Below are 26,058 nucleotides of genomic sequence, written 5' to 3' on the forward strand. Positions count from 1 at the left end.
GCTCCCCAGGACATTTTGTGCTCTTTCCACTATTTTAAGGTCTACTGGATATTCAAAGCCCACTTGCTGCTAACATCAGCATGCAACTGCTTGTGTGTCAGTCTAAATTGGAGATAGCCTGAATAAATGGCATGACTGACCCTTCATTGCCGTAAAGCAGTCCCGCTAGGAAAAAAAATATATGCACATATTGATATATCCTGATTCCAGCAACAATGTGATTTGAGGGAGCACTGCAGAAAAAGGACGCAAGGATCCAGTTCCAATTGTGAGAAACAGCACTAACTTCTATGGTGGTGTGCCCATTTGTAGCAACTCACTTGTTTTCACTGGCTAAGCCTCAGAAGTGAGTTTCTTCTCTCTTGAAATGTTTCCTGCACAAAACAGCTGCTGGAGTTAAGAGCAGCTCCTGATTAAATCATCTGGGATCAGCATTCATGCTGTGACTCCAGAGGTTCCCTAACAAATGGAACCTAGTGAGAACATAGAGCTATATCCAACTCCACCTCTCTTCTATGCTGCAGCAAATGGAGCACTACATATACACCTGAGGGACGCAGTAAAATTCTCTAAAAATACACCATCCCACAAATGCCCCTTCCTAGAAATGCCTCTGCAAAATTATTTTGAAAGAAGCAACCCTGTCCTCAGTATCAATCAAGAGCACTGCAGCTCCCTTGACCCCTCTCACTGCTGAATGCTGTGGAATTGCACAGTCAGTCTATGACCCACAACACCTACCTGGGACAGATAAAATGAGAAAAGGCAAGAAAGGGTCCTGTTTGCACAGCTCTGCTTAGGAAAAGGGGTGAGGATCATACAAGCTGCATGGTGGAAGGAAACACCTATAGTAAAAGCAGGGCAATCCCCAATGAAGGGGAGAAATGATGCATCTGACTCCATGGATATCAGAAAGCTAAATAATTACTTTATTTATACTATATTATTCTATTATATATATTACATTATATACATACTATATTATTCTATTGTCTACATTACACTACATCTAAACTGAATCTGCACAAGCATTCAACTGCACTCAACTGCCCAGAATCTTGTGGCTGCCAGCTGACAGTCCCAACACACACACCTGGTTTCGGTTGGTCAGTGAATCAAAACACTCACACCAGAATCCAATTACTAATTCCCTTCAGGTAAATAATCTACAATACATTCCCCACTTGTGAACAAGAGGAGCAGCAATTGAGGTAAGAATTGTTTTTTCTTTCTCTGAGGTTCCTCACTGCGATTTCCAGAAATATCCTTGGGAAGTTGTGCCTTGCTTTTCTCTGTGAAGAGAAATGCAGCCACAAACACCTATCTCCAGAACTGGAAGACAAAGTGCAGGCAGGGCAGCAGGGTGAGGATAAGGATGCCCACCTTGATTTCATGTGCCTTGAGGGGGCCTGCCGTGCATGCAGACAGGGACCCTGCAATGGCAGCAGGACACAAAACCAACAGTGCTGGCAGATTAACGATCCCTTTTCCTCACACCACTTCAGCTGCAGCATCAGATGGGGCTGCACTATCATAGGATGATTTGGTTGGAAGGAACCTTAAAAAATCACCCAGTTCCAACACCCTTGCTGTGGGTGCAGGGACATCTCCCTTCTAGACCACATTTCTTAATGACCCATTTAACCTGGCCTTGAACACTTCCAGGGATAGCTCATCCACAGCTTTTCAGGGCATCCTCTTCCAGTGTCTCACCACCCTCACAGCAAAGAATTCCTTCCTAATATCAAATTTAAACTTACCCTCCCTAAGCTTAAGGTCATCCTCCCTCGTCCATCACTACACACCCTTGTGAGAAGTCCTTCTGCAGCTTTCTGTCCTGGAAGGGCTCTAAGGTCTCCTCAGAGCCATTTCTTTTCCAGGCTGAGCAGCCCCAACTCTCTCAGCCTGTCTTCATAAGAGAGGTGCTCCAGCTCTCAGATCAACTTCATGCGCTCCTCTGGACTCACTCCAACTAACTGATGCTGGGGATCCCAGAGCTGAACACAGCACTGCAGATGGGGTCTCACCAGAACAGAGCAGAGGGGCAGAATCACCTCCCTTCATCTCCTGGCCATACTTCTTTTGTTGTGACCCATGACACAGTTGGCTTTTTGGGGCTCCCAAGTGACATCTCAACAGCTTCCTACTTTTTTCATCTGTCCCTGCTGCATTACGTTAAAGCAAAGCTGGTATGAGTCAGCCTGTACCCAGGGGCACAGCAAAGCCAGCCTGTTACCATGATGCACGGATCAGCATCAATAAGGCAGCAAAAGCTGATCACACAAAGCAGTTAAGCAAGAATTAATTGTTACTACCTTTACAAAAATTTTCCTCACCACTATCTTTCAAGCTTAGTCGGTGAGAAGGAAGGGGAGGAAGCCAGGCTGAATGGAGAAGCCGTGCTGTGAGCACAGGAGGCACCAGCTGTGGCCAGCACCATGTGTGGGTGCATCTCCCAGCACCATGTGTGGGTGCATCTCCCATTTATGCCAGTGCCAGGAGCACCCACTCTCCCCACTGTGTCTGCATTCTTCCTTTTCCACCCTGCACGAGACCACCCCGGCTGTGTTCTCTGCTCAGCAGTATCCCACCTGACCATACAACAGGGTAGAAGAATAGAAGCATAGCAAAAAACAAACGAGAAGCTCTGCCCTTAACTGGGAGAAGAGGCACAAACCAAAACACACTGAGATGGGTGGGAATGACACAGGAGTTGGGTGAGGCCCAGCCAAGATCAGCTGGCTCTCACTGTCTGCTCTCACTACTTCTGCAGCAGTGACGGTGGCCACAGAACACCTAAAACTGGTGTAGCTGAATGCTGCCTTGGAGGCTCAGCCTAGAGGCTGTGCCAACTCTGCAGAAATTTGTAATCTCACTTCCAGTGGAAACACATCCAAAGAGGCCTCTCATAACCCCACTGCCTTTCTCCCACAGCCTCTCCAGTAGAGCAAGGAGGTGGAAGTGGTCCTGGCACAAACCTCCTACACAGCCCAACGCCATCCATGTAGCTCTGCTGTGATGGCATTGGTGACATGGTTTTACACTTCTCCCAAGCTTCATCATCTTCATCCTGTGTTGCCACTGAGCTGTGATGCCCTCACAAAGCCTCTCATCTGGATGCTGCACACTAGGATGGAGTCTCTCTCTCCCCCTAAGTGCTTTTATAATTTGAATAGGTAGGACAGCTCAGAAAAGAAGAAGAAAAAGGACCTTCTGTTGCAGAATGGCTCCGTTTTGAAAAGCACCTGTACATGGCAGTTGATTAACTTTAGACCCTGAATTTCTAATTTGAACAGGTGTGAAAACCTGCCTCTGCCAAAGCCATGGAAAACAAGCTGACTGCATAAACTGTTGACTTCAGGGGAAGCAGCCAAAGCAAGACATCCAAAAAGCTGTGATTCTGTAATGGAGCCCAGAGCTTCCGACTCGGAATTGCCTTATCTCATCAAGCACAGCCTCTAACACTGGGTAGTCCCTATTTGTGTCTCTTAGAACTCCTCCACAGTGAGCTCTGTGACTTCACTCTCTATCTGTGCACAAAGCTGTTTACTGCATGTGGCAGAGTATTTTGGTTACCCCCAGCAACTAGGCCAAAGAGAAAAAACAAAAAAAAATTTATATTCAGATTTCTCTAGCAAGCTTGACATATTTTTCTGGAGGCTTTCTTTAAATTTGAGATCAAAACGATAAAGGTAGGGGCATGAACTGCTTCCCTGAAGGATAAGAAGAGCAAACAGCTACTTTCCATCCCACTTCATTGAGAAAATTTATGCATGAAGCAAAGCAGAGCAGCAAAGGAAGCGGAGAGGTACAGGAAATGGAACACCCCATTGCAAAGTAGGAGAGACAGCATGAAAAGGGGGTTTATCTGATCAGCATCACTGCTGAGCTGTGCTTAAGCTGGCAGGGGCTCTTGTGTGCCTGGGACACCACACTGGGGCGTGACAAGGTCCAGGCTGAACTCGTGGCTCTGCCAACAGGCTTGCTTAGCTAAACCCATGCAGCCCAGTCCCTGCACTTAGCCAGGTGCTCTGTTGCCTGCTTTAAAATACAGTCAGCAGTTCTTCCCTGTCCATCCCACAGGGATGTCTGCACTACAAAGATGCTGCAGCAGCTGTCCCCAGACAAGGATGGGAACCAAATAAACACAGCAGGCAGCAAAATGAACTAAAAGGGACCAAGAGTCCAGCAGTCACCTGAGTGCCACAAAAGCTCTGACAGTGAGAGCACAGCACTGTGGCTGTGACAGGGGGACATGACAGCTCTCTGATGCCCTATTTGATACACACACAGGGGCAAAGGTGACTGTTCAGTGCTGTATCAGCAACAGACCCAGAAAGGGCTGCTTTCCTCCACACACTCCTGCACTTCAGTGCAGACAGGTCACCATGATGCCTGCACAGAGCTCACCCCTCACAACCCATTTCCTCAGCTGACAAGAAGCAGACCTGAGGTTTTATCTCCTCAGTGGGCACAGCTCTGGCTGGTGTGGAGGGAGGCTGGCGGCTGTGGGGACTCGTCTGCACCCAGGTCAGCTCTGCTCCACGGGTTTTATCTCCATCCACTCCAGGGCTGTGCAGCTTTCAACACCCTCAGTGTCAATGACTTCATGCCCCCAAGTGCCATAAACTTCTACAACCACAGCAGCTCACAGATGGGTATGGATGGTTATAAAATCACGTCCTAAATTAGGAGAGCAAGAAGCTGAGATTGGAAGAGTAGGAGGAAGTCAGGAAATCCCAGGAGATGATGGTGGGGGAGGGATTTAGTCTCTTTAGAAAACAATAATGCAGTTTAATCTGTTTTTCTTTTGACTTTACACACTAAAATAAGCTTCTCAGCTTCTGGGGCTGTCACAAATCATAAGGAAAATAAGGCAACTGGAGCCCCATCAGTAGAGTAAGAGCCATATAGCAATAATCCTGAGGAGCTGCACAGGGCTTTCCATCTTCAAAGTGTTTTACAGACAGTAATTTATTAATCTGCAAATTTCCCCTGGCCAAAAGCAACTGTTCTGCCTCTCTGCTAAGCATGAGATCCACAGTGCAGTTCAGCACTTGTGAGAGACAGTGCAGGCAGTGGCTCTGACCTCTGGAGCTAGACCTCTCTTTCTTTCTCACTGCAGCCACAACTCCACTGCTCCAACTACCACCTGAACCCAAAAGCATTGATGACATCAATAATCATCAAAAACCAAAGTAGCTGAAAGCCTTTGATATGGGGGAGTGCAAACAGACATGTTCACAATCCAGCAAATAACAGCAAAGCCTGAAATAAAGCTCCCAGGAGAGAAACTGCTGGCTGCCTTCCAGCCACTGCCTGCCATGCTGGGGTATCATTCTGGCCCAGTCCTGGGCTCATCCTACCACACAGCCTGTCTGATAGCCCCCAAGGGAGCCACAGAGGCATCTCCTATGCACACATGATGATTCCCCCGCCAAAGGGCTGTTTATGCACTGCAGGTACCTGCTCACACCACATGGGTCCATTAGATAACCAGCATGAGGCTGCTCCTCCTCTCCTGGCAACAATATTCTTCTGCTTTTGCAATCCCCTAAGACAGTACTCCCAACCATGGTCATTTCCCCAGCCCTCATGCTACGAAAGCTCTTGGAGGGCGAGAGAGCAGCCTGGTTAGCAGAGAGGGAAAAATTGAACAAGAAGCACAATTACAGCCACATCTTATTTATAAGTTCATATCTAACATTGGCAGCTTCATTCAGAAACAAGAAGATAACTTTATTCTGTATTCATAGTGGCTGTTATGTTCTTTGTCTGGTTTTTCATCTCTTGTGAGCCAGTGTATATTTATATGACTTCAGTAGTGCCAAAGAAAGTATTGTACAACCAGACCCAGGTCCATGGGTTTTTGTTATCCTTCCCTGGCTATCAAAACATCTGGGTTCATGAAGCACCCTACAACATGAATTCCATCTTGAGGATGGCTTAGCTAGGCAGGGAGACCTTGACTACCACTGTAAACACTGGCCCAAAGGTGATGAGTGATGTACTCATGCACTCCATGCACTGCTGGTCAGGATATTGTCAAGAGCAGAAAATTTGCCCACATGTTCAGCATGAGCAAACAGAAGACTCAGGCACCAGTTCAGTCTCAGGCTCTGCATCTCTTACTCTACACTACTCAGATCACATTTCTTCCCTCAAACAGCTTGCACCTCCCTTTCAGCGACTGATTTTGTTTCAGCACCAGCCTCCATACGCAGCAGAAACAGCAGAGCCCAGAGAACAGATGTTTAGAGCCACAGTGCTGCAGGCAAAATCTGGAGGGGAAATAAAGTTTGTGGGTTTGTTTCTCCAGTAGGAAGCAGGGGGAAGAGTAATGCTAAAGCTTTCTGACACACTGCCAGAGAGACTGACAGCCATAGTGGCTTAACTGGATGGAAAGGCCACTTGCAGCCAGAGCAATGCTGGTATTTTAGAGCTGAAATTTAGCAAGTGTTGGTTCCTCACCTCCTCTGTAAGCTCACAGAACTCAGGACTCAGCAGAGCTGGTAGCCCTGGCTTGGGTAGTTCCAGGTCATTATTGCTGACCAGATTGCTCCACTGGGAAGGATGGCAGAGCGGGACAAGTGGCAGCAACCACAAGACAACTCCTGTCCCTGCCTCCAGCCTTCCTCAGTCTAGCCTGGGCTGGAGAGAGAGCTGGTCCCAACAATACAGCATTACATTCAAAGCACAGAAAAGCACTCAGCTGAAATGACAAATCCCAACCAAGTCACACATGTTAAATATCCCAGGAACCAGGTTCCCCAGTGAGAGCTGCCCATTTCCATGGCCCTGCTTGATGTTAGGTGACCACCAGGGCAGCTGCAGACTGTGCACAGCCCTTCTGCATTCACTCCAGATAAGCTCAGCTCTGCTCCCCCCACCCACATACCCTGCTCCAAGAAGGAAAAGCAAGCCCAAATGCTGTAACATTTCCAGAACAAGGCCACTCTACCATACTGCCATGTGTTTATGACTTTGCAAGGGTGAAACGAGCTCCAGTCTCCTTTTGGTGCCAGTCCCAGGAAACCCTGCAGTGAAACAGAGGGCTGCACAGACGGCTGCCCCTCCATCCAAGTACAGCCATCCAAGCCCATCTGAATAACAAAGGACATTCTGACAGTCCAAACCGGTTTATGAAGTCCATGGCACAAATAGGAAGCTTTGAACTGAAGAGTGCATCTGACACCCACAGACCTGCAGGAAATTAAATGCACACACTGCAGTGGATTTGCAGGAGATGTGTATTTGAACTGACCACGTGTCTCATGTATTGAGACTTGACTCACACTCTTGCAGCACTCCACAAGGGTTCTGGCCACCCTGTACAACAAATCTCTGCTAAAGGAGGTATGTTTAAAAAGTACCAAATGCCCTGCAGAAATGCATGGAGGGCTCTGGTTCTGCCAGATCAACTGGCACGTGCCTGTGTGACCCAAATGCCAGGGTGCTCATTTCTGAAATCAGCTTCTTCCCAGCCAACTGTGTTAGCTTCTAGAGCTGCTCTAACATTTCCTGGGCAATCCTGATTCAATTGCACCTACCTCTCATTTCTGCAAAATCCCAAGATGACTGCACGTGGGGTGTTGTAATGCTGCCTCAGCAGGAGGAGGATGTTGCGTTGGTGGAGAGCAGAACAGCTCGTCCAGAAGCAAAAGCAAAGCAGGGATTTTCCCAGCCGGCAGCTGAGATCCATGTCCCTGGGCCCCTCCTTCCCCACACACTCCTACTGCCTAGGGCTCACTGGAGGAGACCTAGGCCATGTATTTTCTCCTTTGCTGTTTCCCCTTTGCTCACCACTTCCACCCAGCCACTGTCAGCCAGGATGGGACATGCCCCACTAAAATGCAGCCTACTGTGAGTGCCTGCAGCCCTTGGGCAGCCCAAGGAGTAAAACCTCCCAGGCTTCAGCCTCTGCCACGAACACTGCACTGAGATGAACCTTGCTGAAGTGCACGTTGTGAATCTGGCCCACAATAATTCAGTGTGGTCCAAGAGAGAATGACAGAGGAGCTGTTCATCTGCTCGGGGTATATTGCAACTGCTTGTTTGCCAGCATTGCAGAGGGACAAGAGTTCATGGGGGACTCATCAAATCCCTGTACAGCCCTTATTTCTGAGCATTTCCCCCCCTAAAACCAGCTCCTGTTCTTTCCTCCCTCCCCCTTTCCACTTGCCTCCTGCAAATCATGCTGTCTCCTTCCACCCCCAAATAGGAAGTCCGGAGCCGAGACATGCACAATCTGCCTCTTCACAAGAGCTGGGCTGAACGAGTGCCAGAGGAGCTGCGAGCATGACAACATATTTCCTGTCAGGAAAGTGACTCAGTGAGACTGGTATCAGAGCTCCTCTTACTCTACAAGTTCCCCTCTCCCCTTGCATTGCTAAGGCATGAGTCAGAATTGGAGAGCTGAATCTCAGTCCTCTCCGGATCCAGCCAGGGATAGCAGAGTTCAGGTTCAAGCCTGGGTCCTTCCTGCAGCTCAGGGACAAGGCAGCTCCATGGGCCAAGCCCTGGATTCACCCCTCACAGAAGGGCAATAATGATGCTGACACAGGGCACAGATGGAGTTTGAAAGCACTTTTAGGTGGAGGTGCTGTTGCTATTTGCTCACGCACCTCTTCATACCACACTGTGTTCATGCATTGTACTATAGTATTTTATACACAACCATTTAATCCAGAAACACTGCAAATGCTCAAAACTCATTGCAGACAGTTTTCTTCTCTGCACAGAAGTGGGCAGGTCCATCACATGCCATGTCCTTACCTGAGCCTCTGCCAAGGGTGACCATGGACAGCCAGAGCGAAACCAGCAGGACACTGACCATCTTCATCCTGGGAGACAAAGCACACAGACCTGGTTATCTGACACTCTTTTACCACTGCAGGCCATTTTTAAACTATGTGTGTTTATTCCTCCATTCACCCTGTGACCGTTTAACTCTGGGACACCCCTGTTTTATTTCATTAAGATTCCTCAAGAACAGCACCCTCATGGCAGCATCACTCTGCCTGCAGGCAGCTTGCCAAGCCTGGGAGGTGATGGCTCTGAAGAGGACAGCCCAGCTCATTGACAAGTCACCAGAATGGTCTGTATCAGGAGCACAAGGAGCCAAATGGATGTTTGCAGGCTACAAACCCCAAGCTCTGACTCCCAAAAAAGGTGCTTTGCCAAGACCTCCTTCTGGTCACCTCTAAGAACAAGCGCAGAGAGCGTTCGCAGTGGTTGTGGCACATCTGCACTGAATGTGTGTCTGACACTGACAGGACACCACACCAGAGCAGTCCCAGCTGGCAAGGTGTGCTGCCAGGGACCTGCAAAGGGGCCAGCTGCCACAGTCTGCTTCAGCCTCTCCTGCAGGCAGTGGAGACAAGACAAGACCTCACCGGCCCTCCCCAGTCAAACCCTCCTTGGAACTTGCAGGTAAACACCAGGTTTGTACACTTTTCAGAAAGGATCTAAACAAAGACTTATCCTTTCTAAGCAGCAGTGATAAGCAAAAAACAATCCCAAACTTTTCCATTCCCACTACAGAACACAATTTCCTGTAATTTGAGATAAATGTACACTGCCAGAGTTTCACTGGCTGCCCACTCCAGTATCTGGCATTCGGCTCTCAGAGCTGCTCACTCACTGGAATTAAATATCCCTCTGTTTCTAGGTTTTTCAGGATGCAATTTATAAGCTGGTAGTCATGAAAACTGACATCTACTAGATGCTCTCATTAAAGGGGTTAAGGTCACATTTGATATTCCTGTGTGCTGTCAGATCACAAAGGGAGAAGAGATGGTTAAAAGGCTGAACTTCATCAAAGCATCTCAGCTCTGCCAGGCAGATGCAGTAATGAGCATGGTGATACTGTCAGGAATGTGCTCATGAGATGACAGAGAAACCTGCTCCATCAGGGTGTGTTAAAAGTGCAGGGGGGAGAAGCCACAGAGCTCCCTTAAACATCTCCCTCAAAAACCTGTCCAGAATATATGCAGTACACAGAAGGGCTTTGAGCATAGGCAGAGAACACCTAAGACTGCACAGATTGCAGAGATTAACAAGAACGGGACACGTGAACTGCACTACTCAAAGCCCAGCAGCGGATATTGAATCCTTCCTTTTCAGGGCTTACATCTGAAAAGCCTTTGTGCGATGCCTTCCCTCTGCTGGGCTCATCTCAAAGAGACAAAGGAAATCTGAAGCATGCCTGTTCTTCCCTGCACAGTCCATGGAAAGGGCTGCACACTGCCTCTGATGCCATCAGGCTTTCAAAAATGGCCAAGAAGCAAGGAAGGAAGTGAGGCGTTTTTTCCCTGGGGTCCAGCTGAGAGGGCTGATCACCCCCTACCACTTCTTCCAAATTGAAATGCCAGCTGCTTATCAAACCTCTCTCTATTGCCACCTACAACCAGCTCCCAATGTTACTTAAGACTCCATAGGGAAGAAACAATATTAAGTACTCCCACCACCTGGAAATGCTGAAGAAAGATAAAACATTGTTATGCCATCAGATTGGACAGCAAGATCCAGCATGCTGCACTCCTGGTAGGAATTAAGGAACTTTTGGTAATTGAGATGCTTGAAGAAAGGGGGTGTAAAGAGTGGCAGGGAATCATTCCCATAATCCAGATCCCTCATGGTTCCCTCTCCATTTGTCATTAGCTAACTGCACAGCGTGTCCTAACTCACCCTTATTTTCCAGCTACTCTCTCCTGCGTTTTGCACAAATCAGACTGAATTCAGCCCTGAAGCAAGCAGGAACCACTACGGACTTTGGATGAGTTTCCCTTGTATTGAGCAAGGCCATTTGCGTGGCCTGAGGCCAAAATAAACTACTACATTTCACTGGGTGATACATGAACTCTGCAGTGAGCTAATATTTACATCCATTAGCTGTGCTCACAGGAACATGCTCCTTTCAACTGTCTCACAGAGCCACCAGGTTCCCATGAGCAAGGTATCCAAGATTTCCATGCTCTGCCTACTAGCAGGAAAATCCTTTTTTTCTTGCTCTACCCAGCTATAAAATCAGGAGCCTCACACACAGAATTATTTACTTTTGGTTCATTCCAGGCTTTCCAGAGATCTTATCAGTGGAGACAGACAGACACAGGGCCTGTCAGATTACAGCAACTTCTCCATTACAGAGAGGGGACACAGCTGACCACAGCCCTGGCTGCTCCTACTCTACACAAAATGCAAAGGACCATGGCAGGGACAGGCACAGAGTCAAGGGCTGGTCAAGGGGAGCCATCACACCCTCCTGGATGCCCTGACCATGCCACAGTTTGCCAGCTCAGCTCTGTTCCTGTGGATTACTCAAAAATCCTGTTCCGGGATTACTCAAAAATATTCCAAAACCCAAACAGCCCCAAACCTGTGATATCCCCCCAAATAAAAAGGTCTTCCCACAGCAGTTCTGTGGTGACACAGGAGAAGAGCATCCTGCTGCAGAGAGGGGTGGGTTTTGCAATGCCCCAAAGAACCACAGGACCACAACCCACCCTGGTCTTGCCAGGAACAGAAGAGTTTTGTCAACCTTTCCCAGCAACCTGCCTGTGTGTTTCGTGACAGGACAGAGCGTGTTGCCATTTTTCCTGCCTGTGATGCAATTCCAGCGCTGTCTGATGAACTCCTTGTGCAATCCCGTAGAACTGCACCAAACACCAAAGGAGCCAGAGGCCAGGGAGTGCAAACCCAGGCTGCAGCAGAAGGCTCCTCCCAGCTGCATCCACCCAGTGCAAATAAAAGTAAAAGGAGAATAAAGTCAGTGAGCAGGAGAGCCTACCAGCTCAGAAATCACACTGCAGCTAGCAAGCAGGCAATCAGAGCAGCCAGGAGGCAGCTGGAGAGCTCTGATACATCCTCAGCACTCCAGGAACTTCTCACGAGACCAATATACTCTGAGGTGCTCTTAATGTCTCCATAAATTAACATTTTAATAATAATTCATAGAGCGGTTAGAGAAATGATCCATCACAGCCCTTGCTAGAGTTTTTTTAAGGAACTTCACTTGAAATGTTCACTTTGTTTCAAATCAGAAATTGTTCCCTTTTCCTTCCAGAGCACTTTTTACTACAAACTTTCACCTTCTGTCTACTGAGGAGCAAAGAAAAGTGGGAGGAAGCACAATCATGGAAGTGTCTCATGCTCTTACCACTAAGGGTGGTGGAAAGTCTAATTTTTTTCATTTTATACTGGTCACAAGTGGCCTTTCTGTCAGAAAAAAAAAATTAATATTTTTATTTAAAACACCTTTTAACAAAACACCCTTGCCAAAGAGACCTCAGCAAGGCATCAATCCCTCCTGCCTTTAACAGCATGGACTCTGCAAAGCCCACACACTCTATCAGCAATTATAAAAGCAAAGACAGATGTCAAGTAATTAACAAAGAGAACTGCACTCAGAGTAACTAGTGCACACCTATTCTCAAAGACACTGTACCAATTCTACAGAAAAATGCTGCATTTTCCAGGAAAAATGCCTTTGTCCCTGCTAACCAGAAGCCTCTATGAGAGCTGATAGGTTTTTTGCTTTTCATGGAGAAGTCACACGAGGGCCTGCAGAACAAAAGCGCCCTTCAGAACCTTGCCACTAAGTGCTCTGACTGAAAGGGAGTATAAAATAAAGCAGTTTCTGAAAGAGGAATAAAAAATTTCAGCCAAAGCACGTTTTGCATAGTATTTTCTCTCTGTAATTCTGTCCCAACTCAAAAGCATTTGAGAGCCCCCAAAAATGGGACACAGACATGGGAAGGCTGGCAAAATCCAGAGTGGGCTAGCTTGGGAAATGCTTTGGTTCTATGCCACAAGAATTTGGAGATGGAGGTTGATTGGTGGGCTCAGAGCAGAGCTGGGGCTCAGGAAAGGGGCTCAGCTCTCTGCTCCCACTCAACAGGGTGCTCACAAGCCCTGGGTCCCTGCACCATCCCACTGCAGCATTGCAGCAGGCTGCTCCATGAGTCTGCTGGGTTTTCTTACAGGGAAAAATAGATGCACAGTTCAAGTAAATTCAAAGAATCCAAAAGGCAGACAAAGGGTTGCCTGAAAAAGCAGCTGCAGAAAAGTAACAGCAAAAACACTAATGGAAAATGGGAAAAGGCCCTTCAGACCCCCAGGAAACACTTTTGCTTTGCAGTATGTGCAGGAGTAAGTCAGACAAAAGGAGGAATTACTGTAGCATAAACCATCTTGGTGCCACTTAGCCTGCACAGTGTCTCTCTGAGCCTGCATCTCCTCCAGAGGCCACGTGGGCACTGCCTGGCACTGCCCTTTGCTGTGGTGCCCACGGTCCCACTGTGTCCTACCCAGAACTGGTCAGTGCCAGGGACAGCCCTCCAGAGGAACAGACTGTGACACCCAGGCAGGAAGACAGGGCACGGCTCTTGGAAGTCCAGCCTTTACTGCCCAGCAGGAACAACCACATTAATGGCAATTTTCATCCCCAGACAGCTCCCAGGAAGAGAGCAGGGAGGGATCCAGAGCAGCGTGATGAGGAGCACACAGAGCAGCTGGCAGCACTCTCCCTGCTCTCGTGCATGCCACGCCACACTCATCACTTCAAACACAGCACAGTGACCAGAGGGCCCAGCGCTGTCCTTGGATAAAATATTCACATCTCTCCTGAGGGCAGGGAGCCCAATTTGTCTCAGCAGCAGCTCCCAAACAGCCAGTCACATTTCAGCAGGGATCAAGCATAGCTGAAGCCTGCCCTGCAATCAGGGATATCACAGGAGCCATAGGTGTGACCCAGTCACTGCATCTACTGGTGATACATCTAATGCAGGACCTGCAAAATCAGTGCTGGAGTCCCACCTGTGCCAGGGTGGCTGCACTCACCAGGCATCGCCTGCCTGTCATCACAGCAGGCTGAGAGGAATTTTTTTCTGAAATTTTTCTATTACAAAAGTCATTTATGTCATCAGAACCACAGGAAATGCTGAAATTTGGGCAGCCTGAAAGCTTTTAACCAGCTAGAATCACAGCAGATATTATACACCTGCTTTGCAGAGGGGAACAAGAATTAAACTAGTGGGGGTCAGATGGAAAGCTGCCCTGGTGAGAGGTGTCTCCTGTCACCAGCACAAAGGATTTCCTGCCTTGCTTGGCCAGACCTGGCCACTGGCACACAGCTTTACAGTACACTGAGTACCCTGGAGGACAAAAATACCAAACCAAAACCAAACACACAACAAGAAAATCTGAGAACAGTCTTCTTAACCAGTGGCTCAGCCAGCTCAGGACACGACACCAGGCATCCAAGCTGGCTCCCTTTGCCTGTCACCCACCATGGCCCTTCCCTGGCTCCCTGCCTGCACATCCAGGCCAAGGGCTGTAGCCTGATGGCTTTTTAATAATGACATTTTACAGAATCCCCAACATGGGGATGAACAAGCTCAGCATTGATGCTCCAGAGTCACCGTGGGAGGTGATCCCAAGCTATTTCTCCTTCAGCAGAGCAGCACAAATTGCAGAAGCAAGGCTGCCCTTCCAGGAGCACCAAGGGCTCCCCAGGGCAGGGCTGGCAGCAGCCTCCCCTCAAGCTCAGAGGCTTGGGAAAAAGTGTGGAGACTTTCATTCACAGTGAGTCATCCCTGGGAGCTTCCTTGGTAGTGCAAGATTTGCCAGTGCCAATGTTTGGGACATGGAGGTGAGATTTCCAGGCAGGGAATTTGTGATTTGCTATTGGCACTTACATACCATCTCCTGGCATCCTTTTGGCTCAGCAGATTTAATGCTAACAATGAGAACTCAGAGGTTTTTTTTCACCCTGACAAAAGAAAGAAGTGCAATCTAGGCATGTGGAGAGAAGTGGAGGGGAAGCTTGAAAATATACCTGAATAAATTTGTAATACCCTTCTTCCCTTTGCAGTTCTCCTGGGGTCCTCTCAGGACCTGGAAAAGCAGAAATGCTACAGATTTTGCACACTGCTCTGCTGGAGTCCAGGGTGCCACTGAGTATGCTCTGCCACCAACTTAGCAGGCAGAGCACACTACATTTCATACAGCCAAAATAAATGAGCTCTCTGTCACCTCTACAAAATATGCACACCTGGACAAGTCAAACAGGCAGCTGGGACTATTGCCTAGAGATCTGTGGAGTGGGCTGGAGAGGGGCAAGCAGAGCCACAGCTATAAAATCAAACAGCATGGATTACAAATGGATCCACGCTGGCCACTGAGCAGTTCAAACACTGAGCTACAAGAGCACTTCTGTGCTCAAGCAAAAGGTATCCAGCTAAGATAGTCTATTTTTTATGTGTGAATAGCCAAGGAATGAAAAGTTTCCAGCAGTGCTTCAAAGAGAGCTGAGATCTTCCATGAAGACAGACACAATGCTTCTATTTTGGACAGCTATGTTATAGTGAAGGGAGAGTTCTGAGAAACACACACAATACTGTGCTGCCACAAAATAAACTGAGAAAAACCAATCTTTGCACAGAAAAATGGAAATCTGCAATCAGTGTGGCCCAAAGACCTGAGAAGACCCAAGGAATCCAAAGTGAGATCCCCCCTCAGTGGAAAAATTCCAATTTTTCATGGAACACTTGGAGACATCTGAGAACAAGGATTTAATTTATACATTCTCCTCCTGACCTTTGCAATGGTTCTACAATGCAAGCAGCACCACTGCCCTCCCTGGGAGGGTGTTCCACTGCCCCAGTGAGCACAGCAGCACATCCACACTGTGCCCCAGCCAGCTCAGCACGAGTCTCCAAATCCAGAGAACACAATGCAGACTTGAGCAGGTTTTCAGATGGGCTGAATGCCTTTTCAGGACAGGCCCAGGACTCTCAAACCCAGAGCAGCTTTCCCAGGAGGCGTCTCCTGGCCAGCCCAGCCTGGTCCAGCCAGTGCCCTGCAGCCCCAATGTCCATCTGCTCCCGTGTCACACCAGGGGCTGCACCCAGCCCTGCTCAGCACCACCTGCAACAGGCTCTCAGTGCCAAAATCACTCCAAGAGTTTCTGCTCTTAAGTTCAAGCCCTTGCTGGCAGCTACATACCTGCTCCTTCATCTCCTTCCCACTAAGTGCTTGAGCACCAGATTCCCAGAGTGGCTGCTCCATATTCAGACAACATCCTTCCCCTCTTGTTCCTCCAGAGAGGGACACAACAGGCAAAATTCCTCCAAGCATCACCATGCTCCAGAGCACATCAATGTCTCTCCCTTCCCTTCCCAGGAATCTGCTTTCCCGTGGTGCCACAGATTCCTCAATGTCTCCAGCACTACCAGCTTTGCCTGTGCTGCTGCCAGTGGGGAAGCCCAGCTCCCCCTGAGGAATGATTCCCTCAAGTGACTCTGGGTATCCTGGGATGAGCAAAATATTCAAGGGTAAAAGCCAGTCAGAATAGTTTTTCTTTTTCAAGTTTGGGCCACACAGCATTTCCACACCTGGTACTTATATTAATCATGTTAATTTAATCCCATTTAACCTTACAAGTAAAAGCAAACAAGAATAAGACATCAAGATGCTTCAATCCCTGTCCTGCAGCTCAGATAGGCTGCTCCAAGTGTGCTTTACACATCAATCAATTTAAAGCAATATAAAAATAGAAGGCCCAGGAGCTACCAGCCTCCCCCAAGTAAGCACCTCACTTAAAAGCATTTCTCTGGAGGTTCTTCCAGCCCTCCACATTTCCAACCCACCCACCTGGTCCTCCTGGTGACTCTCAGAGCAGCTTTCTATTGCATACCTGTCCCCTTCTGGCCAGCAGAGTATAGCTGCATTCTGCAAAGGGGACTGGAAAAAGCTGTGTACACGCAGAAAAAAGGAGGAGAAGAGAAACAAGATTGAGACAATCCTTCACCCCCTGTGATGTGTATTCCCTTTTGCTCCCCATGTCTCTAACATTTCCCTCTGCAAATATTTGGCTGCACCATCACAGGGAACTTGCTCAGGCTCTGCCTGCACTGGCCCCATCAGTGCATCTTGAAATTCAACCTTCAAAGAACAGCACCCTGAAATTTGAAGTCCAGAAGCCTCCTGTGAGAAAGTCTGCTCTGTGACCCACAGCACCTACACAGTGGGAAAGCTGAGATGGAGCTGCAGGCAGCAGTATGCTGTGACTGTCATCAATATTAATTATTTGGGGAGAATATGATTGATCTCACAAGGGCAATGAATTCATTTCTCCAGCTGAATGACAAACAAAAGGCAATACATGCACTGCTGACATTTCCAAAGGCTACGAGGTGTAGAGACACAAGGAAATGCTGCTCTGCACTGAAGTCCTGCTGCAAAGAGCCAAAAATCTGAAAAGCCTCTGAAATGTTCATGTCCGAGCAACCTCAATGCCAGGAAGTAGATGCCTTCATATTCTCAAATCTGCGCTGACCCCAGCCCTGGGCTGGCTCCCATCTTTGCACTGAGAGGAAGCAATCACTGAGCATCTTTAGGAAGTTGGTGCCATGGTTTCACTCTGGCCCAGTGCCAGGCACCCACAAAAGCTGCTCACTCACCCTCCCCTCCTGTGCCACAGCTGGGCAGAGAGAGGAGAAACTAATTAAGGGTTCATGAGTTTAGATAAGGACCAGGAAAAAAACCACTCCAAGGACAAAACGGGCTCAGCTTAGAGGTACAAAGTGAATTCATTACTAGCAGAGCCAGAAGAGGATAATGAGGAAAGAAAGCCCTTAAAACACCTTTTTTTCCCCCAGCCCCTCCCCTCCTTCCCACCAACAGCACAGGGAGACAGGGCCATGCAAAAACCAACACAGCTGGGTTGAGTTTCCCTTCTGCTCTTTGACACTTCATGTCAGCAACTACAGAGTCACTGCACCTGACAGATAAGGGGGCAAAAAACATTTCTAAGGGAGAAACATGACCCTCCTGGACTATTCAAGAGGGCTGAAATGCAAGGTACAGCTCCCCTGTGCAATGGGAGAAAAGGAAGACACAGCCAGCCTGGAGAAAAGCGTTTCTGTCTCTCCATGGGGTCAGCAGTCTGTGTGTGTGAAACCTCCCAAGGAACCAGAGCTAACCAGGCTCCCAAAATTCCACACAGCAACCTGAGACAGGACAAGGAAGGAGGAGAAAGGTAAATGCACTGGGGCTGTTTCTTCAAGAGAATGGATATGGGGGAAGTCCCATCCCAGTCCATTGGGATGTTATTCCGGTGGAGTCTGAGCTCTGTCCTTCAGTCACCCCAACACATCAGCTCAAATCAAATGCAACCAGCACAATTTGCTGCAGTAACACATTCTGGGATGCAGCAGCACATCTGTGTTCATTCAGAGAGGCTGGGTGCCCTCAAGACCTGCACAGCTTGCCAGCTGGGCAGCAACATCTTCCTCCCACTACCCAGATCCCTTCTTGAAAACAAGGCCTGGGAGGTATCTGTGCTTGAGGGGAGAGGGGCAATTTCTCAACAGAACAAATCAAATTATTTGTATTAGAGCGAATTTGCACGGCTCTCACTGACAAATTAAGTATTTTTTACACATCTCAGAGCTTTGACTCAACAGATTGCTAATAAATTCATGTAGGTGGGGCTCTGGATGTTACTATGGTGGGAGGGAGGTGAGGTTTTACTTTTTGCAACAGGACTAACCTGCCAAAAAATAACTAGGAATTTGGACTTCTTACACTGCCATTTACTAGGCTCCTGTAAGTCTCTAAGGTTGAAGATTTTAAAACAGTCTCTAGTTTAGAGTAGAAATATGAGTTTCTGGCTAATAAACATGAAATCTGTATATAGGCATCAATCACCAAATGCAGTGCATGAAGAAGTGCAGTGCCTCCCTGATAATCAGGCATTAGAGAACTTATAAATGGCTGGCCCCTGAACTAAGTGCATTAGCAGAGGCTTCTGAAATCTGTGCCTCTGTTTCCCCAGCCACATTTAGAACAGCCTCTCCCCATCTCACACCACAGCAGTGCATCTTAATATCTCTAAAGTGCTTAGAGATGCTGAGATGAAAGATAACATATGAGTGCAAAGTATAGATTAATTCCCTGAGCTCAACAGTCAGTGGAGCTGATGGAGCTAAAAGTAACACATACCCACCACAAAAAAACAGGGTTCTGAGCCTATCTTAAATAGTAGCTACTTAAGGAATAGGTCCCTTGGAACAAGTAATTTTGGGGCTGGTTTGGTTAGTTGAGCCCCAGCAAGCAGGAAACAGAGAAATGCAATGCACTGTTATGAAAATTGGATGCTTTTCCAGAAGGTCTTCAACCTGTTCCTACAGAATTTGGCTCATTTCAGTTAGAGCTGCTCACATTTTAGCAGCCACCACATGAAGAACATGACCAAACATAATTTGAAAAGCTATTTCCCTTTCTGTTTGTTTTTATAAATTATTAAAAATCCAGTTTAAATACTGCAAAGAAAACTTTAAATTGAGCAAGATAAGTTTTGGCATCCTTCCAAGTAGAAGGCAAACCCCAAAATGTTACAGCAAATCCAACAGATGGGTGTTATTTTTCACGCTTTAAAATTTCATTCCTTTGCACTGAGATTAACTGTAATTAGCTCTTTATTTACATCTACAACAAAAAGTAAAATGATAAAGAAAGGCAGCTATAACCACAACTCACAGGCAGAAAAAGGCCAAAAAAAGAAAACCAACAAAAATTTCTTCTGAGAAGAAAACATGTCTTTCTCGCCAAGCAGCATAATTGTTACAAATATACAGTTAAACAACTCCACAACATCCTGTCAGCACTAAGGATAAACATTTAAGTCACAGTCTTGCCAGCCTTTACACAGAAATTGATCAAATACCTAAGAAGCTTCCTCAGAACGCAGGAAAAATCTCGCGTCCCTCTAAACAAACGGTATCAGCCCTAAGAGAGGCAAGATACTCCACCACACTTTTATTTCAGTAATGCAAGGGATTAAAGAAAACTGCTAGGAAAACAAACAAACAAAAGCAAACCCAGCAGCTTTCCCAGATAAAGAGAGAGGTATTAAAACCTAATCGTTTTCTTTAAAGCCCTCTTCTAATTCTGATAACACCTTGGCTGAGTAAAGCTGAAGAGGCTCCTTAAGTATCTGTGTTAGTGAATGATTCATGGTGTAGCTTTGTGTTTCAGCAAAGCTGTGCAGGGAGCAGCCAGGGGAGCCCGGTGCCATGCTGTGACCTGGCACTGCCAGGCTGCACCCCTGAGCCCCGGCCAGCGCTGCAAGGGTTAAACAGCACAGCCTGCCCAGCCCGGCCTGAGCCAGCTGCTAGCAATGACAAATGTGAGTGGGCTTGCAGGCAGCCTCCAACGCTTCAGAACCAGGTGGAAACCGTGCCCTGGCAGCTCAGTGCCCGCGATGGGCACGGATGGGAGCGCTGGGCACGCAGGGTCCCGCCAGGCACAGCCCTGGGGCTCCTTCTCCGCGCACCCAGGGCAGGGAGCTCCCACGGCCCCGCTCTGGGTGGGATTTCCAAGCTAATGGCTCTCTGGCACCTTCCCAGTGCTCCCAGGAGAAGGAGCCACCTACCACTTCCCCGAGTGAGCCCAGGATTCATGGAAATGTCTCATTCTCCGCTGCAAATAGAGCATTTAAGTTAACAGCCTCATTTTGTTAACACATGTAAATGTAAAAAGATTCCATAAGAATCAATGTAACTTTTTCATCTAAATATCAAGTCAACACATAAGAAGGCAGAGTAGAGGGAGGGAGAGAAGAGGAGGGAGGAAGAGGGAGGGAGATCCAAACACCAGGGACCTTGAATCCACTCACTGCAAAAGTTAAGGACTGAAATAATTCTCATTTACTCATATGAGAAAGTGAAGCTCTCACTTTCTCGCTCTCTCCTTCTCCTTCCCTAACGCTCTCAGATACTTCTATCTTTAGCCAATTATCCTTGCTGTAATTTTCTTTAAATTGTAATTGGATAATCATCCAGACTCAGGGGAAACCTTTGTCAGAGGAATTCCTGGGGATATATTCCCATTTGATGAAACTGAGAGTTGTTAGGTTAACAAAGGACTGACTAAAGACACGATTCTTCACTTGTAGTGAAAATACTGTTTCACAAGCAACTATTTTTAGAGAACCCTGTAACAAAATACACACACTTGTACACTCGTTTTCCTGTATTTTATTTTCTGTAAAATCAGACTCCAAAATTATGAATATCATATTCTGTGCATGTGTCTTATTGGAGCTTCTGAGGCTGAAACAGTAAACACAGTGGCCAAGACTGAAATTCCCCAAAGGGCAGGGACCACTGAAGCAATTTCCCCAAATCAGTTCCCTCCTTGCCCTCTCTCTGAGCTCATCTGGCTCAGTCGCGTGCAAAAGCCTCACACAGACCAGCACTGATGCTGAGAAACATCAGATTAGCCCTGTGCCTGGCAAAAGCACTGCTGGGGGGGGGGGACAAATCCTAAAATACCTCCCAAAAGAAGTGTCTGCTTTGTTCCAGTTTAGCAGGGAACCTCAGCCGCACGTTTTGCTGGTGGTGGAGCAGAACAAAGCAGCCACAAACCGTGGATGGCAGAGCCCCCCCCCTGCACACAGACCCCAGCCTCCTGCAGGGTGTGGAGAAGGGCATGGCACACCTGAGCCAGCAGGGAGAAGGGCATGGCACACCTGAGCCAGCTCTGCCTCTGCATCTGCCCCACTGTGCCCAGCCAGAGATGCTCCAGCTCCCTCCAGGTGCAGGGCTGCCACCAGCACAGAGCACACAGGCTCTGCTCATGGGGGCACTGAAATCCATGAGCTGTGTCAAGATAAGGAGAGTGGAAGGAGGAGGAGAGCAGAGCTGCACTGTAGAATGTGTTTTAGTTCCCAGATAACGTGGCGCTGTTCACAGATTTCAGCTTATATAGGCTTTTCCCTATTTCTATTTTTATTCCCAAAGCACTCCCCATTACTGTAGGATAAGGGAAAAAAAAGACATGAATGCATTCACATGCTGATATAATCTTCCTAAGTGTCCACCTGGCTAATGCAACCTGCACTCTGGGGCTCTCCCACACCAGCAGTCACAAGGGCTTTATGGCAAGTTTTTCCAAGTCAGTCTTGCTGAAATGGGAGGACACTTGACAAGAGAGAAGACCCAGGACACACAGGGAAAGAAATATGAATCATGTGCCTGCCAAAATAACCAACAGAGAAATTCAAGCAGAAGTGAGAAGGAGGAATAAAAACTCAAATTTTGGACTCTTATTCTGAATAAAGAATATAATTCTTCCTCCCTAGAGCTGGCATCTGGTTCATGCAGGTCTTGAAGGAATAAGGCTAGGACAAAATCTTTCTGCCTCATTCTTCCTGAATGCTTATTTTAGAGCTAAAATTACAGCTCTGAGGCCAGCAGGGAGGCATTTCCCACACCTCCAAGTATCCAGGCTGCTACACTACTCCTCTTAAGGCTCTTTTATCTGTGTGTGCTTTGTGGTGCCAGGTGTTTTGGGGTAGTGCTACCTGACCCTGGGGATGAGGCTGCTGGGGCCCAGAGCAGGGCAGTGCTCATCCCCACTGCACAGGCTCATGCTCAAATGCAGAATACCTGCACAGACCAACAGTGTCTGGAAAGGGAGAGCCCAGAAGTGTTCACACACAAGCTTTCCTTCCACACCCTGGAGGGATCAGAGGACCCTCTGGACTCTGGGGAGCCATGGACAGACATCAGCAAGCACCATATCCAATGCAGACACTTTGAACTCAAGCTAGAAGCAGGGACATGGAAAGCAATCCCAGGGCTTGTGGAAGCAGCTCTGCCTTGCACAGAGGCATGGAGTCAGAAACACAGCCTCTCACCCCACAGCCCCTTCCTTCCTGCAGCTCCATGCAGCAGCTCCCACCTTCCCAGCTCAACATTTCCAGTCATTGCAGTGCCCTGCAGGCTTCCATCACCCCAAGTCCTCTCAAGCTTACTCTCCACGTCCCCCATTATCCTACATCCTTAGGATGCTGCTCCTCCAGACAGGGTGATCCCAGCAACAACACCCTGCCTACTTCCAGGGAAGAATATCTGTATTTTAGAGTTTAATCCTCTCTGCCTGCCGTCTCCTGCTCACCACAGACAGGCAGTGGAGACAGAAAGCAGGAGCCTTTCCAGCACCAAGCCTGCCCACCCGAGAGCTTGTGGGCTGGAGTGATGCTCTCCATGAAAACAAGGGATGCCTTTCCTGCAAGGAATACAAGACAGCAAGTAAATCTTCCAGAGCTATCAAAAGCAACCTGTTATAAATGACCCTCTAAGTTATGAGATATGGACTCTCCACAGTAGAGTTAATAAATAACACCTCACAATCCTGGAAGCGTGTGTTGGGTGACACTTCTGCTTGCCTGAGAGGGCCACAGTTAAAAATGGAGTGTCAGGAAAATAATACTTTTTAATTATGAAGGAGATAAGTGTTTTTATAATACAAGGAGCTTGCTGCAATCTCACAAATCCAGAAGTGAAAAGCCTTTCTTAGGGCAAAAAACGGAATGCATGGAACAAAATCCATCATTTTATAAGAAAAGAAAGATCTGTAAAGCCAACCAGAATTTTATCCAAGCACTATAACCAGCTATTCACAAAGCAGAGGTCAGGATGAAAAGACAGAGTGTGTATGTGAGAGGGCATTTATAATCCAGTTTACTGTGACATCCCAAGGCCCCACGATCAGGATTCTGTTGTGCCAAGCACTGTACAGGCACACTGCAAGAAACCAGCCCAGAGTGAGGAACAAGCACTGCCACTGTCACAGGGGAGAGCGACATTGGCACAGAAAAGGGACACCTGAAATAGTGAAGCACTGATGGTTTCCTTTCTCCCCTTCTTTTTAGGAAACCACCCAGTTTGCCTCCAGATACACCCCCCCCCAAAAAAAAAAAAAAAAAAAAAAAAAAAAAGAAAACCTGCTTCACATAAGGGGGCAGCTGCCCCCAACAAACACAGCAAAGGCCATCTTGCTGCCAGCATCTAATCGCTTCCAGTCTGTTTTCTTGCACATGCCTCTTTCACTTTATTTCCCGGCTACGGCTTAAGCCTGACCCCTTCCTCTCCCCACTTCCATTTCAGAGACCCGTCTGACAGCAGAGAGCAGCTATCAGAGGCTCAAGAATTTGCGATCCGGATGAAAATTAAAGTTGCATTTCCCAGCGCGTGTAGCGCTCCAGCCAGCAATGCCCAGATCCCCACGGCATCCCCACGGCATCTCCACGGCCCACGGGAGCGAACTGAAGCGAATCCCTCCGCATGTCGGGGACCGGGGCATCGCAGGAGCGGCGGACACAAACCCGCGGTCCCGCGGCTCGGCTCGGTCCCCGCACACCGCGGCATCGCCGAGGGATCGCCCAGGGTCCCCCGAGGTCCGCGGGGTCCCCGGCTCCATCGCGCCCGCTCCGCTCCCCCATCCCCAGCCCCATCGCGCCCGCTCCGCTCCCGCATCCCCGGCCCCGCACGCTCGCTGTCACCGTGCCCACCTGTCCTCCCTCGCCCGTAGCCGCCGGGCGCTGCTCCTCGGGCTCTCCCGAGCGCTTCCTCTTCTTTCCTTCCTCTCCCCTGCCCGTGCCAGCCGAGGAGCGGGGGCCGCTGCCGGCTGCGCGCCGCCGCCGCCCGGCTCCCCCCGCGCCGGGGCTGGAATCCGCCTTCTCCGACACAAACTTTCCCTTCGCGTGCGGGGAAGTTCACGGCCGGGGCGGGGCGGGACAGGCTCCCTTGTCCCTTGTCCCTGCCCACGCCCACGCCTACAGGAACACGGGCGTCCCCCGCGCCCCCTCGGGGCAGCGCGGCTCACCTGAGGGCGCGGGGAGCGCACAGCTGTGTCCGGCACGCCGCGCTCTCCTCCTCTTCCTCCTCCTCTCCTTTTTCCTCCTCTTCTTCCTCCTCCTCTGCCTCCTCGCCGTCGTGGCCGATCCGCGCCCTCGGCTCCGCTCCGCCCCGCCCGCCGCTCTCCCCGCGGCCGCGCTCCGGGGGCGCTCGGGGCGGTCCCGCCGCGGTCACTGCGGGGCAGCGGGGCCGGGGCCGGAGCAGGAGCAGGAGCAGGCACAGCTCCGTCCCTCCGCTGCTGCCGGCTCGGTCGGGCCGGGGGAGGCGGGGTGCGAGGCGGGGTGCGCGGGGCCACGGCTCCCTCTCCTGGCCGGAGCCGTCCTGCCGACGGCAGCTGCCGGGGGCGAGAGCCGGCCCGGAGCCCGTGGAGCTCGCCCGGAGCCTCTGGAGCCTGCTAGGAGCCCTCAGAGCCGGCCCGGAGCCCTTGGACACGTCCTGGACACTTTCTGGGTGGAGCGGGCTGGCGGACACAGCCTTGCCGCAGCCCCTGAGCACTCTGCGGGCCACCTGTCCCCCTGGGAAAGTAACGTTTCCCCATTCTCCTCTCTGATGTGCTGGGATTCCTTCCTGGTAATTTCCTCCCAGGGCTCCCTGGACATTCTGATGCCACCTTGTCCCAGAGAAGTGGAACCGTTTTTACTCTGTCGCTGGCACAGATACAGCCTTGATGAGGCTGAAATTGTTGATGGATGAGGAGTGGGCTCCTGAAATGGATTGCAAGGGCAGTGTCAAGGGAGTGTAGGGAGTCTGAGGAGTGGAATAAAATTCTGCAGAGATTTGTGCCAGCACCTGCTCTAGGAGAATGTCGCCAGTGATTTTAAGTGCAGCCCCTAGTGTAGGAGTGCCCTTGCCCAGGAAAGCTCATTGTCCTCTGAGGTTCACCTGGAATCTCCTCCATCCTGGCAGTGAGCAACCTGCCCTTATTGGTACTTTTATCACATCTTGGCAGGCTGACAGCAGAGAGAAATGGCTGGACACAAAGCCTGTGGTGCTAAGGAAACTCCTGTCTGCTCAAAGTGCTGCAGCGCTTCTTAGCACTGTTGGCTACAACCCCTGGACTGAGTTCAACACCTCAGTAGTTATCCTCAGAAGGTGATTCCAGGATATCTAGGAGACCAAATTTTACCCCATCCCATGAAGCTCCTCTGCAACAAACCTGTCCTGGGGTGCAGGGTCTGGCCAAGGCATCAGAGCCAGCGATAGCCCCCATCCCTCTGCAGGGCTGCATGAGGCACTACTGCACAAGTGGCTGCTGTGAGAGGGGGTCCCTGCCCTCAGCAGCCCCACCACCCCTCCAAGGTGGGCACACCTGAAGCTCTCCCCACCCTGAGGAGCAGGAGCTGCAGCCTGG

The 26,058-nt window shown here is 49.2% G+C and overlaps 1 protein-coding gene across 4 annotated transcripts in view; it reads right to left on the reverse strand.

Moving 5' to 3' along the window:
• Window positions 1-24,983, reverse strand: part of IL1RAP (interleukin 1 receptor accessory protein) — a 56,915-nt gene extending 31,932 nt beyond the window's left edge. For 2 of the 4 annotated variants that reach the window (XM_005484920.4, XM_014265549.3), the window contains exons 1-2: window positions 24,676-24,983; window positions 8,776-8,843 (exon numbers count right to left, since the gene is read on the reverse strand). In XM_005484920.4, the coding sequence (XP_005484977.1) occupies window positions 8,776-8,842 (67 nt within the window). In that variant the 5' untranslated portion in view covers window position 8,843; window positions 24,676-24,983. The other 2 variants (XM_026792077.2, XM_014265548.3) reach the window with 2 other exon arrangements.
• Between the last annotated feature and the right edge of the window lie 1,075 nt (window positions 24,984-26,058).

This window comes from Zonotrichia albicollis, chromosome 9 (assembly GCF_047830755.1).
Source record: "Zonotrichia albicollis isolate bZonAlb1 chromosome 9, bZonAlb1.hap1, whole genome shotgun sequence".
Lineage (NCBI taxonomy): Eukaryota > Metazoa > Chordata > Aves > Passeriformes > Passerellidae > Zonotrichia > Zonotrichia albicollis.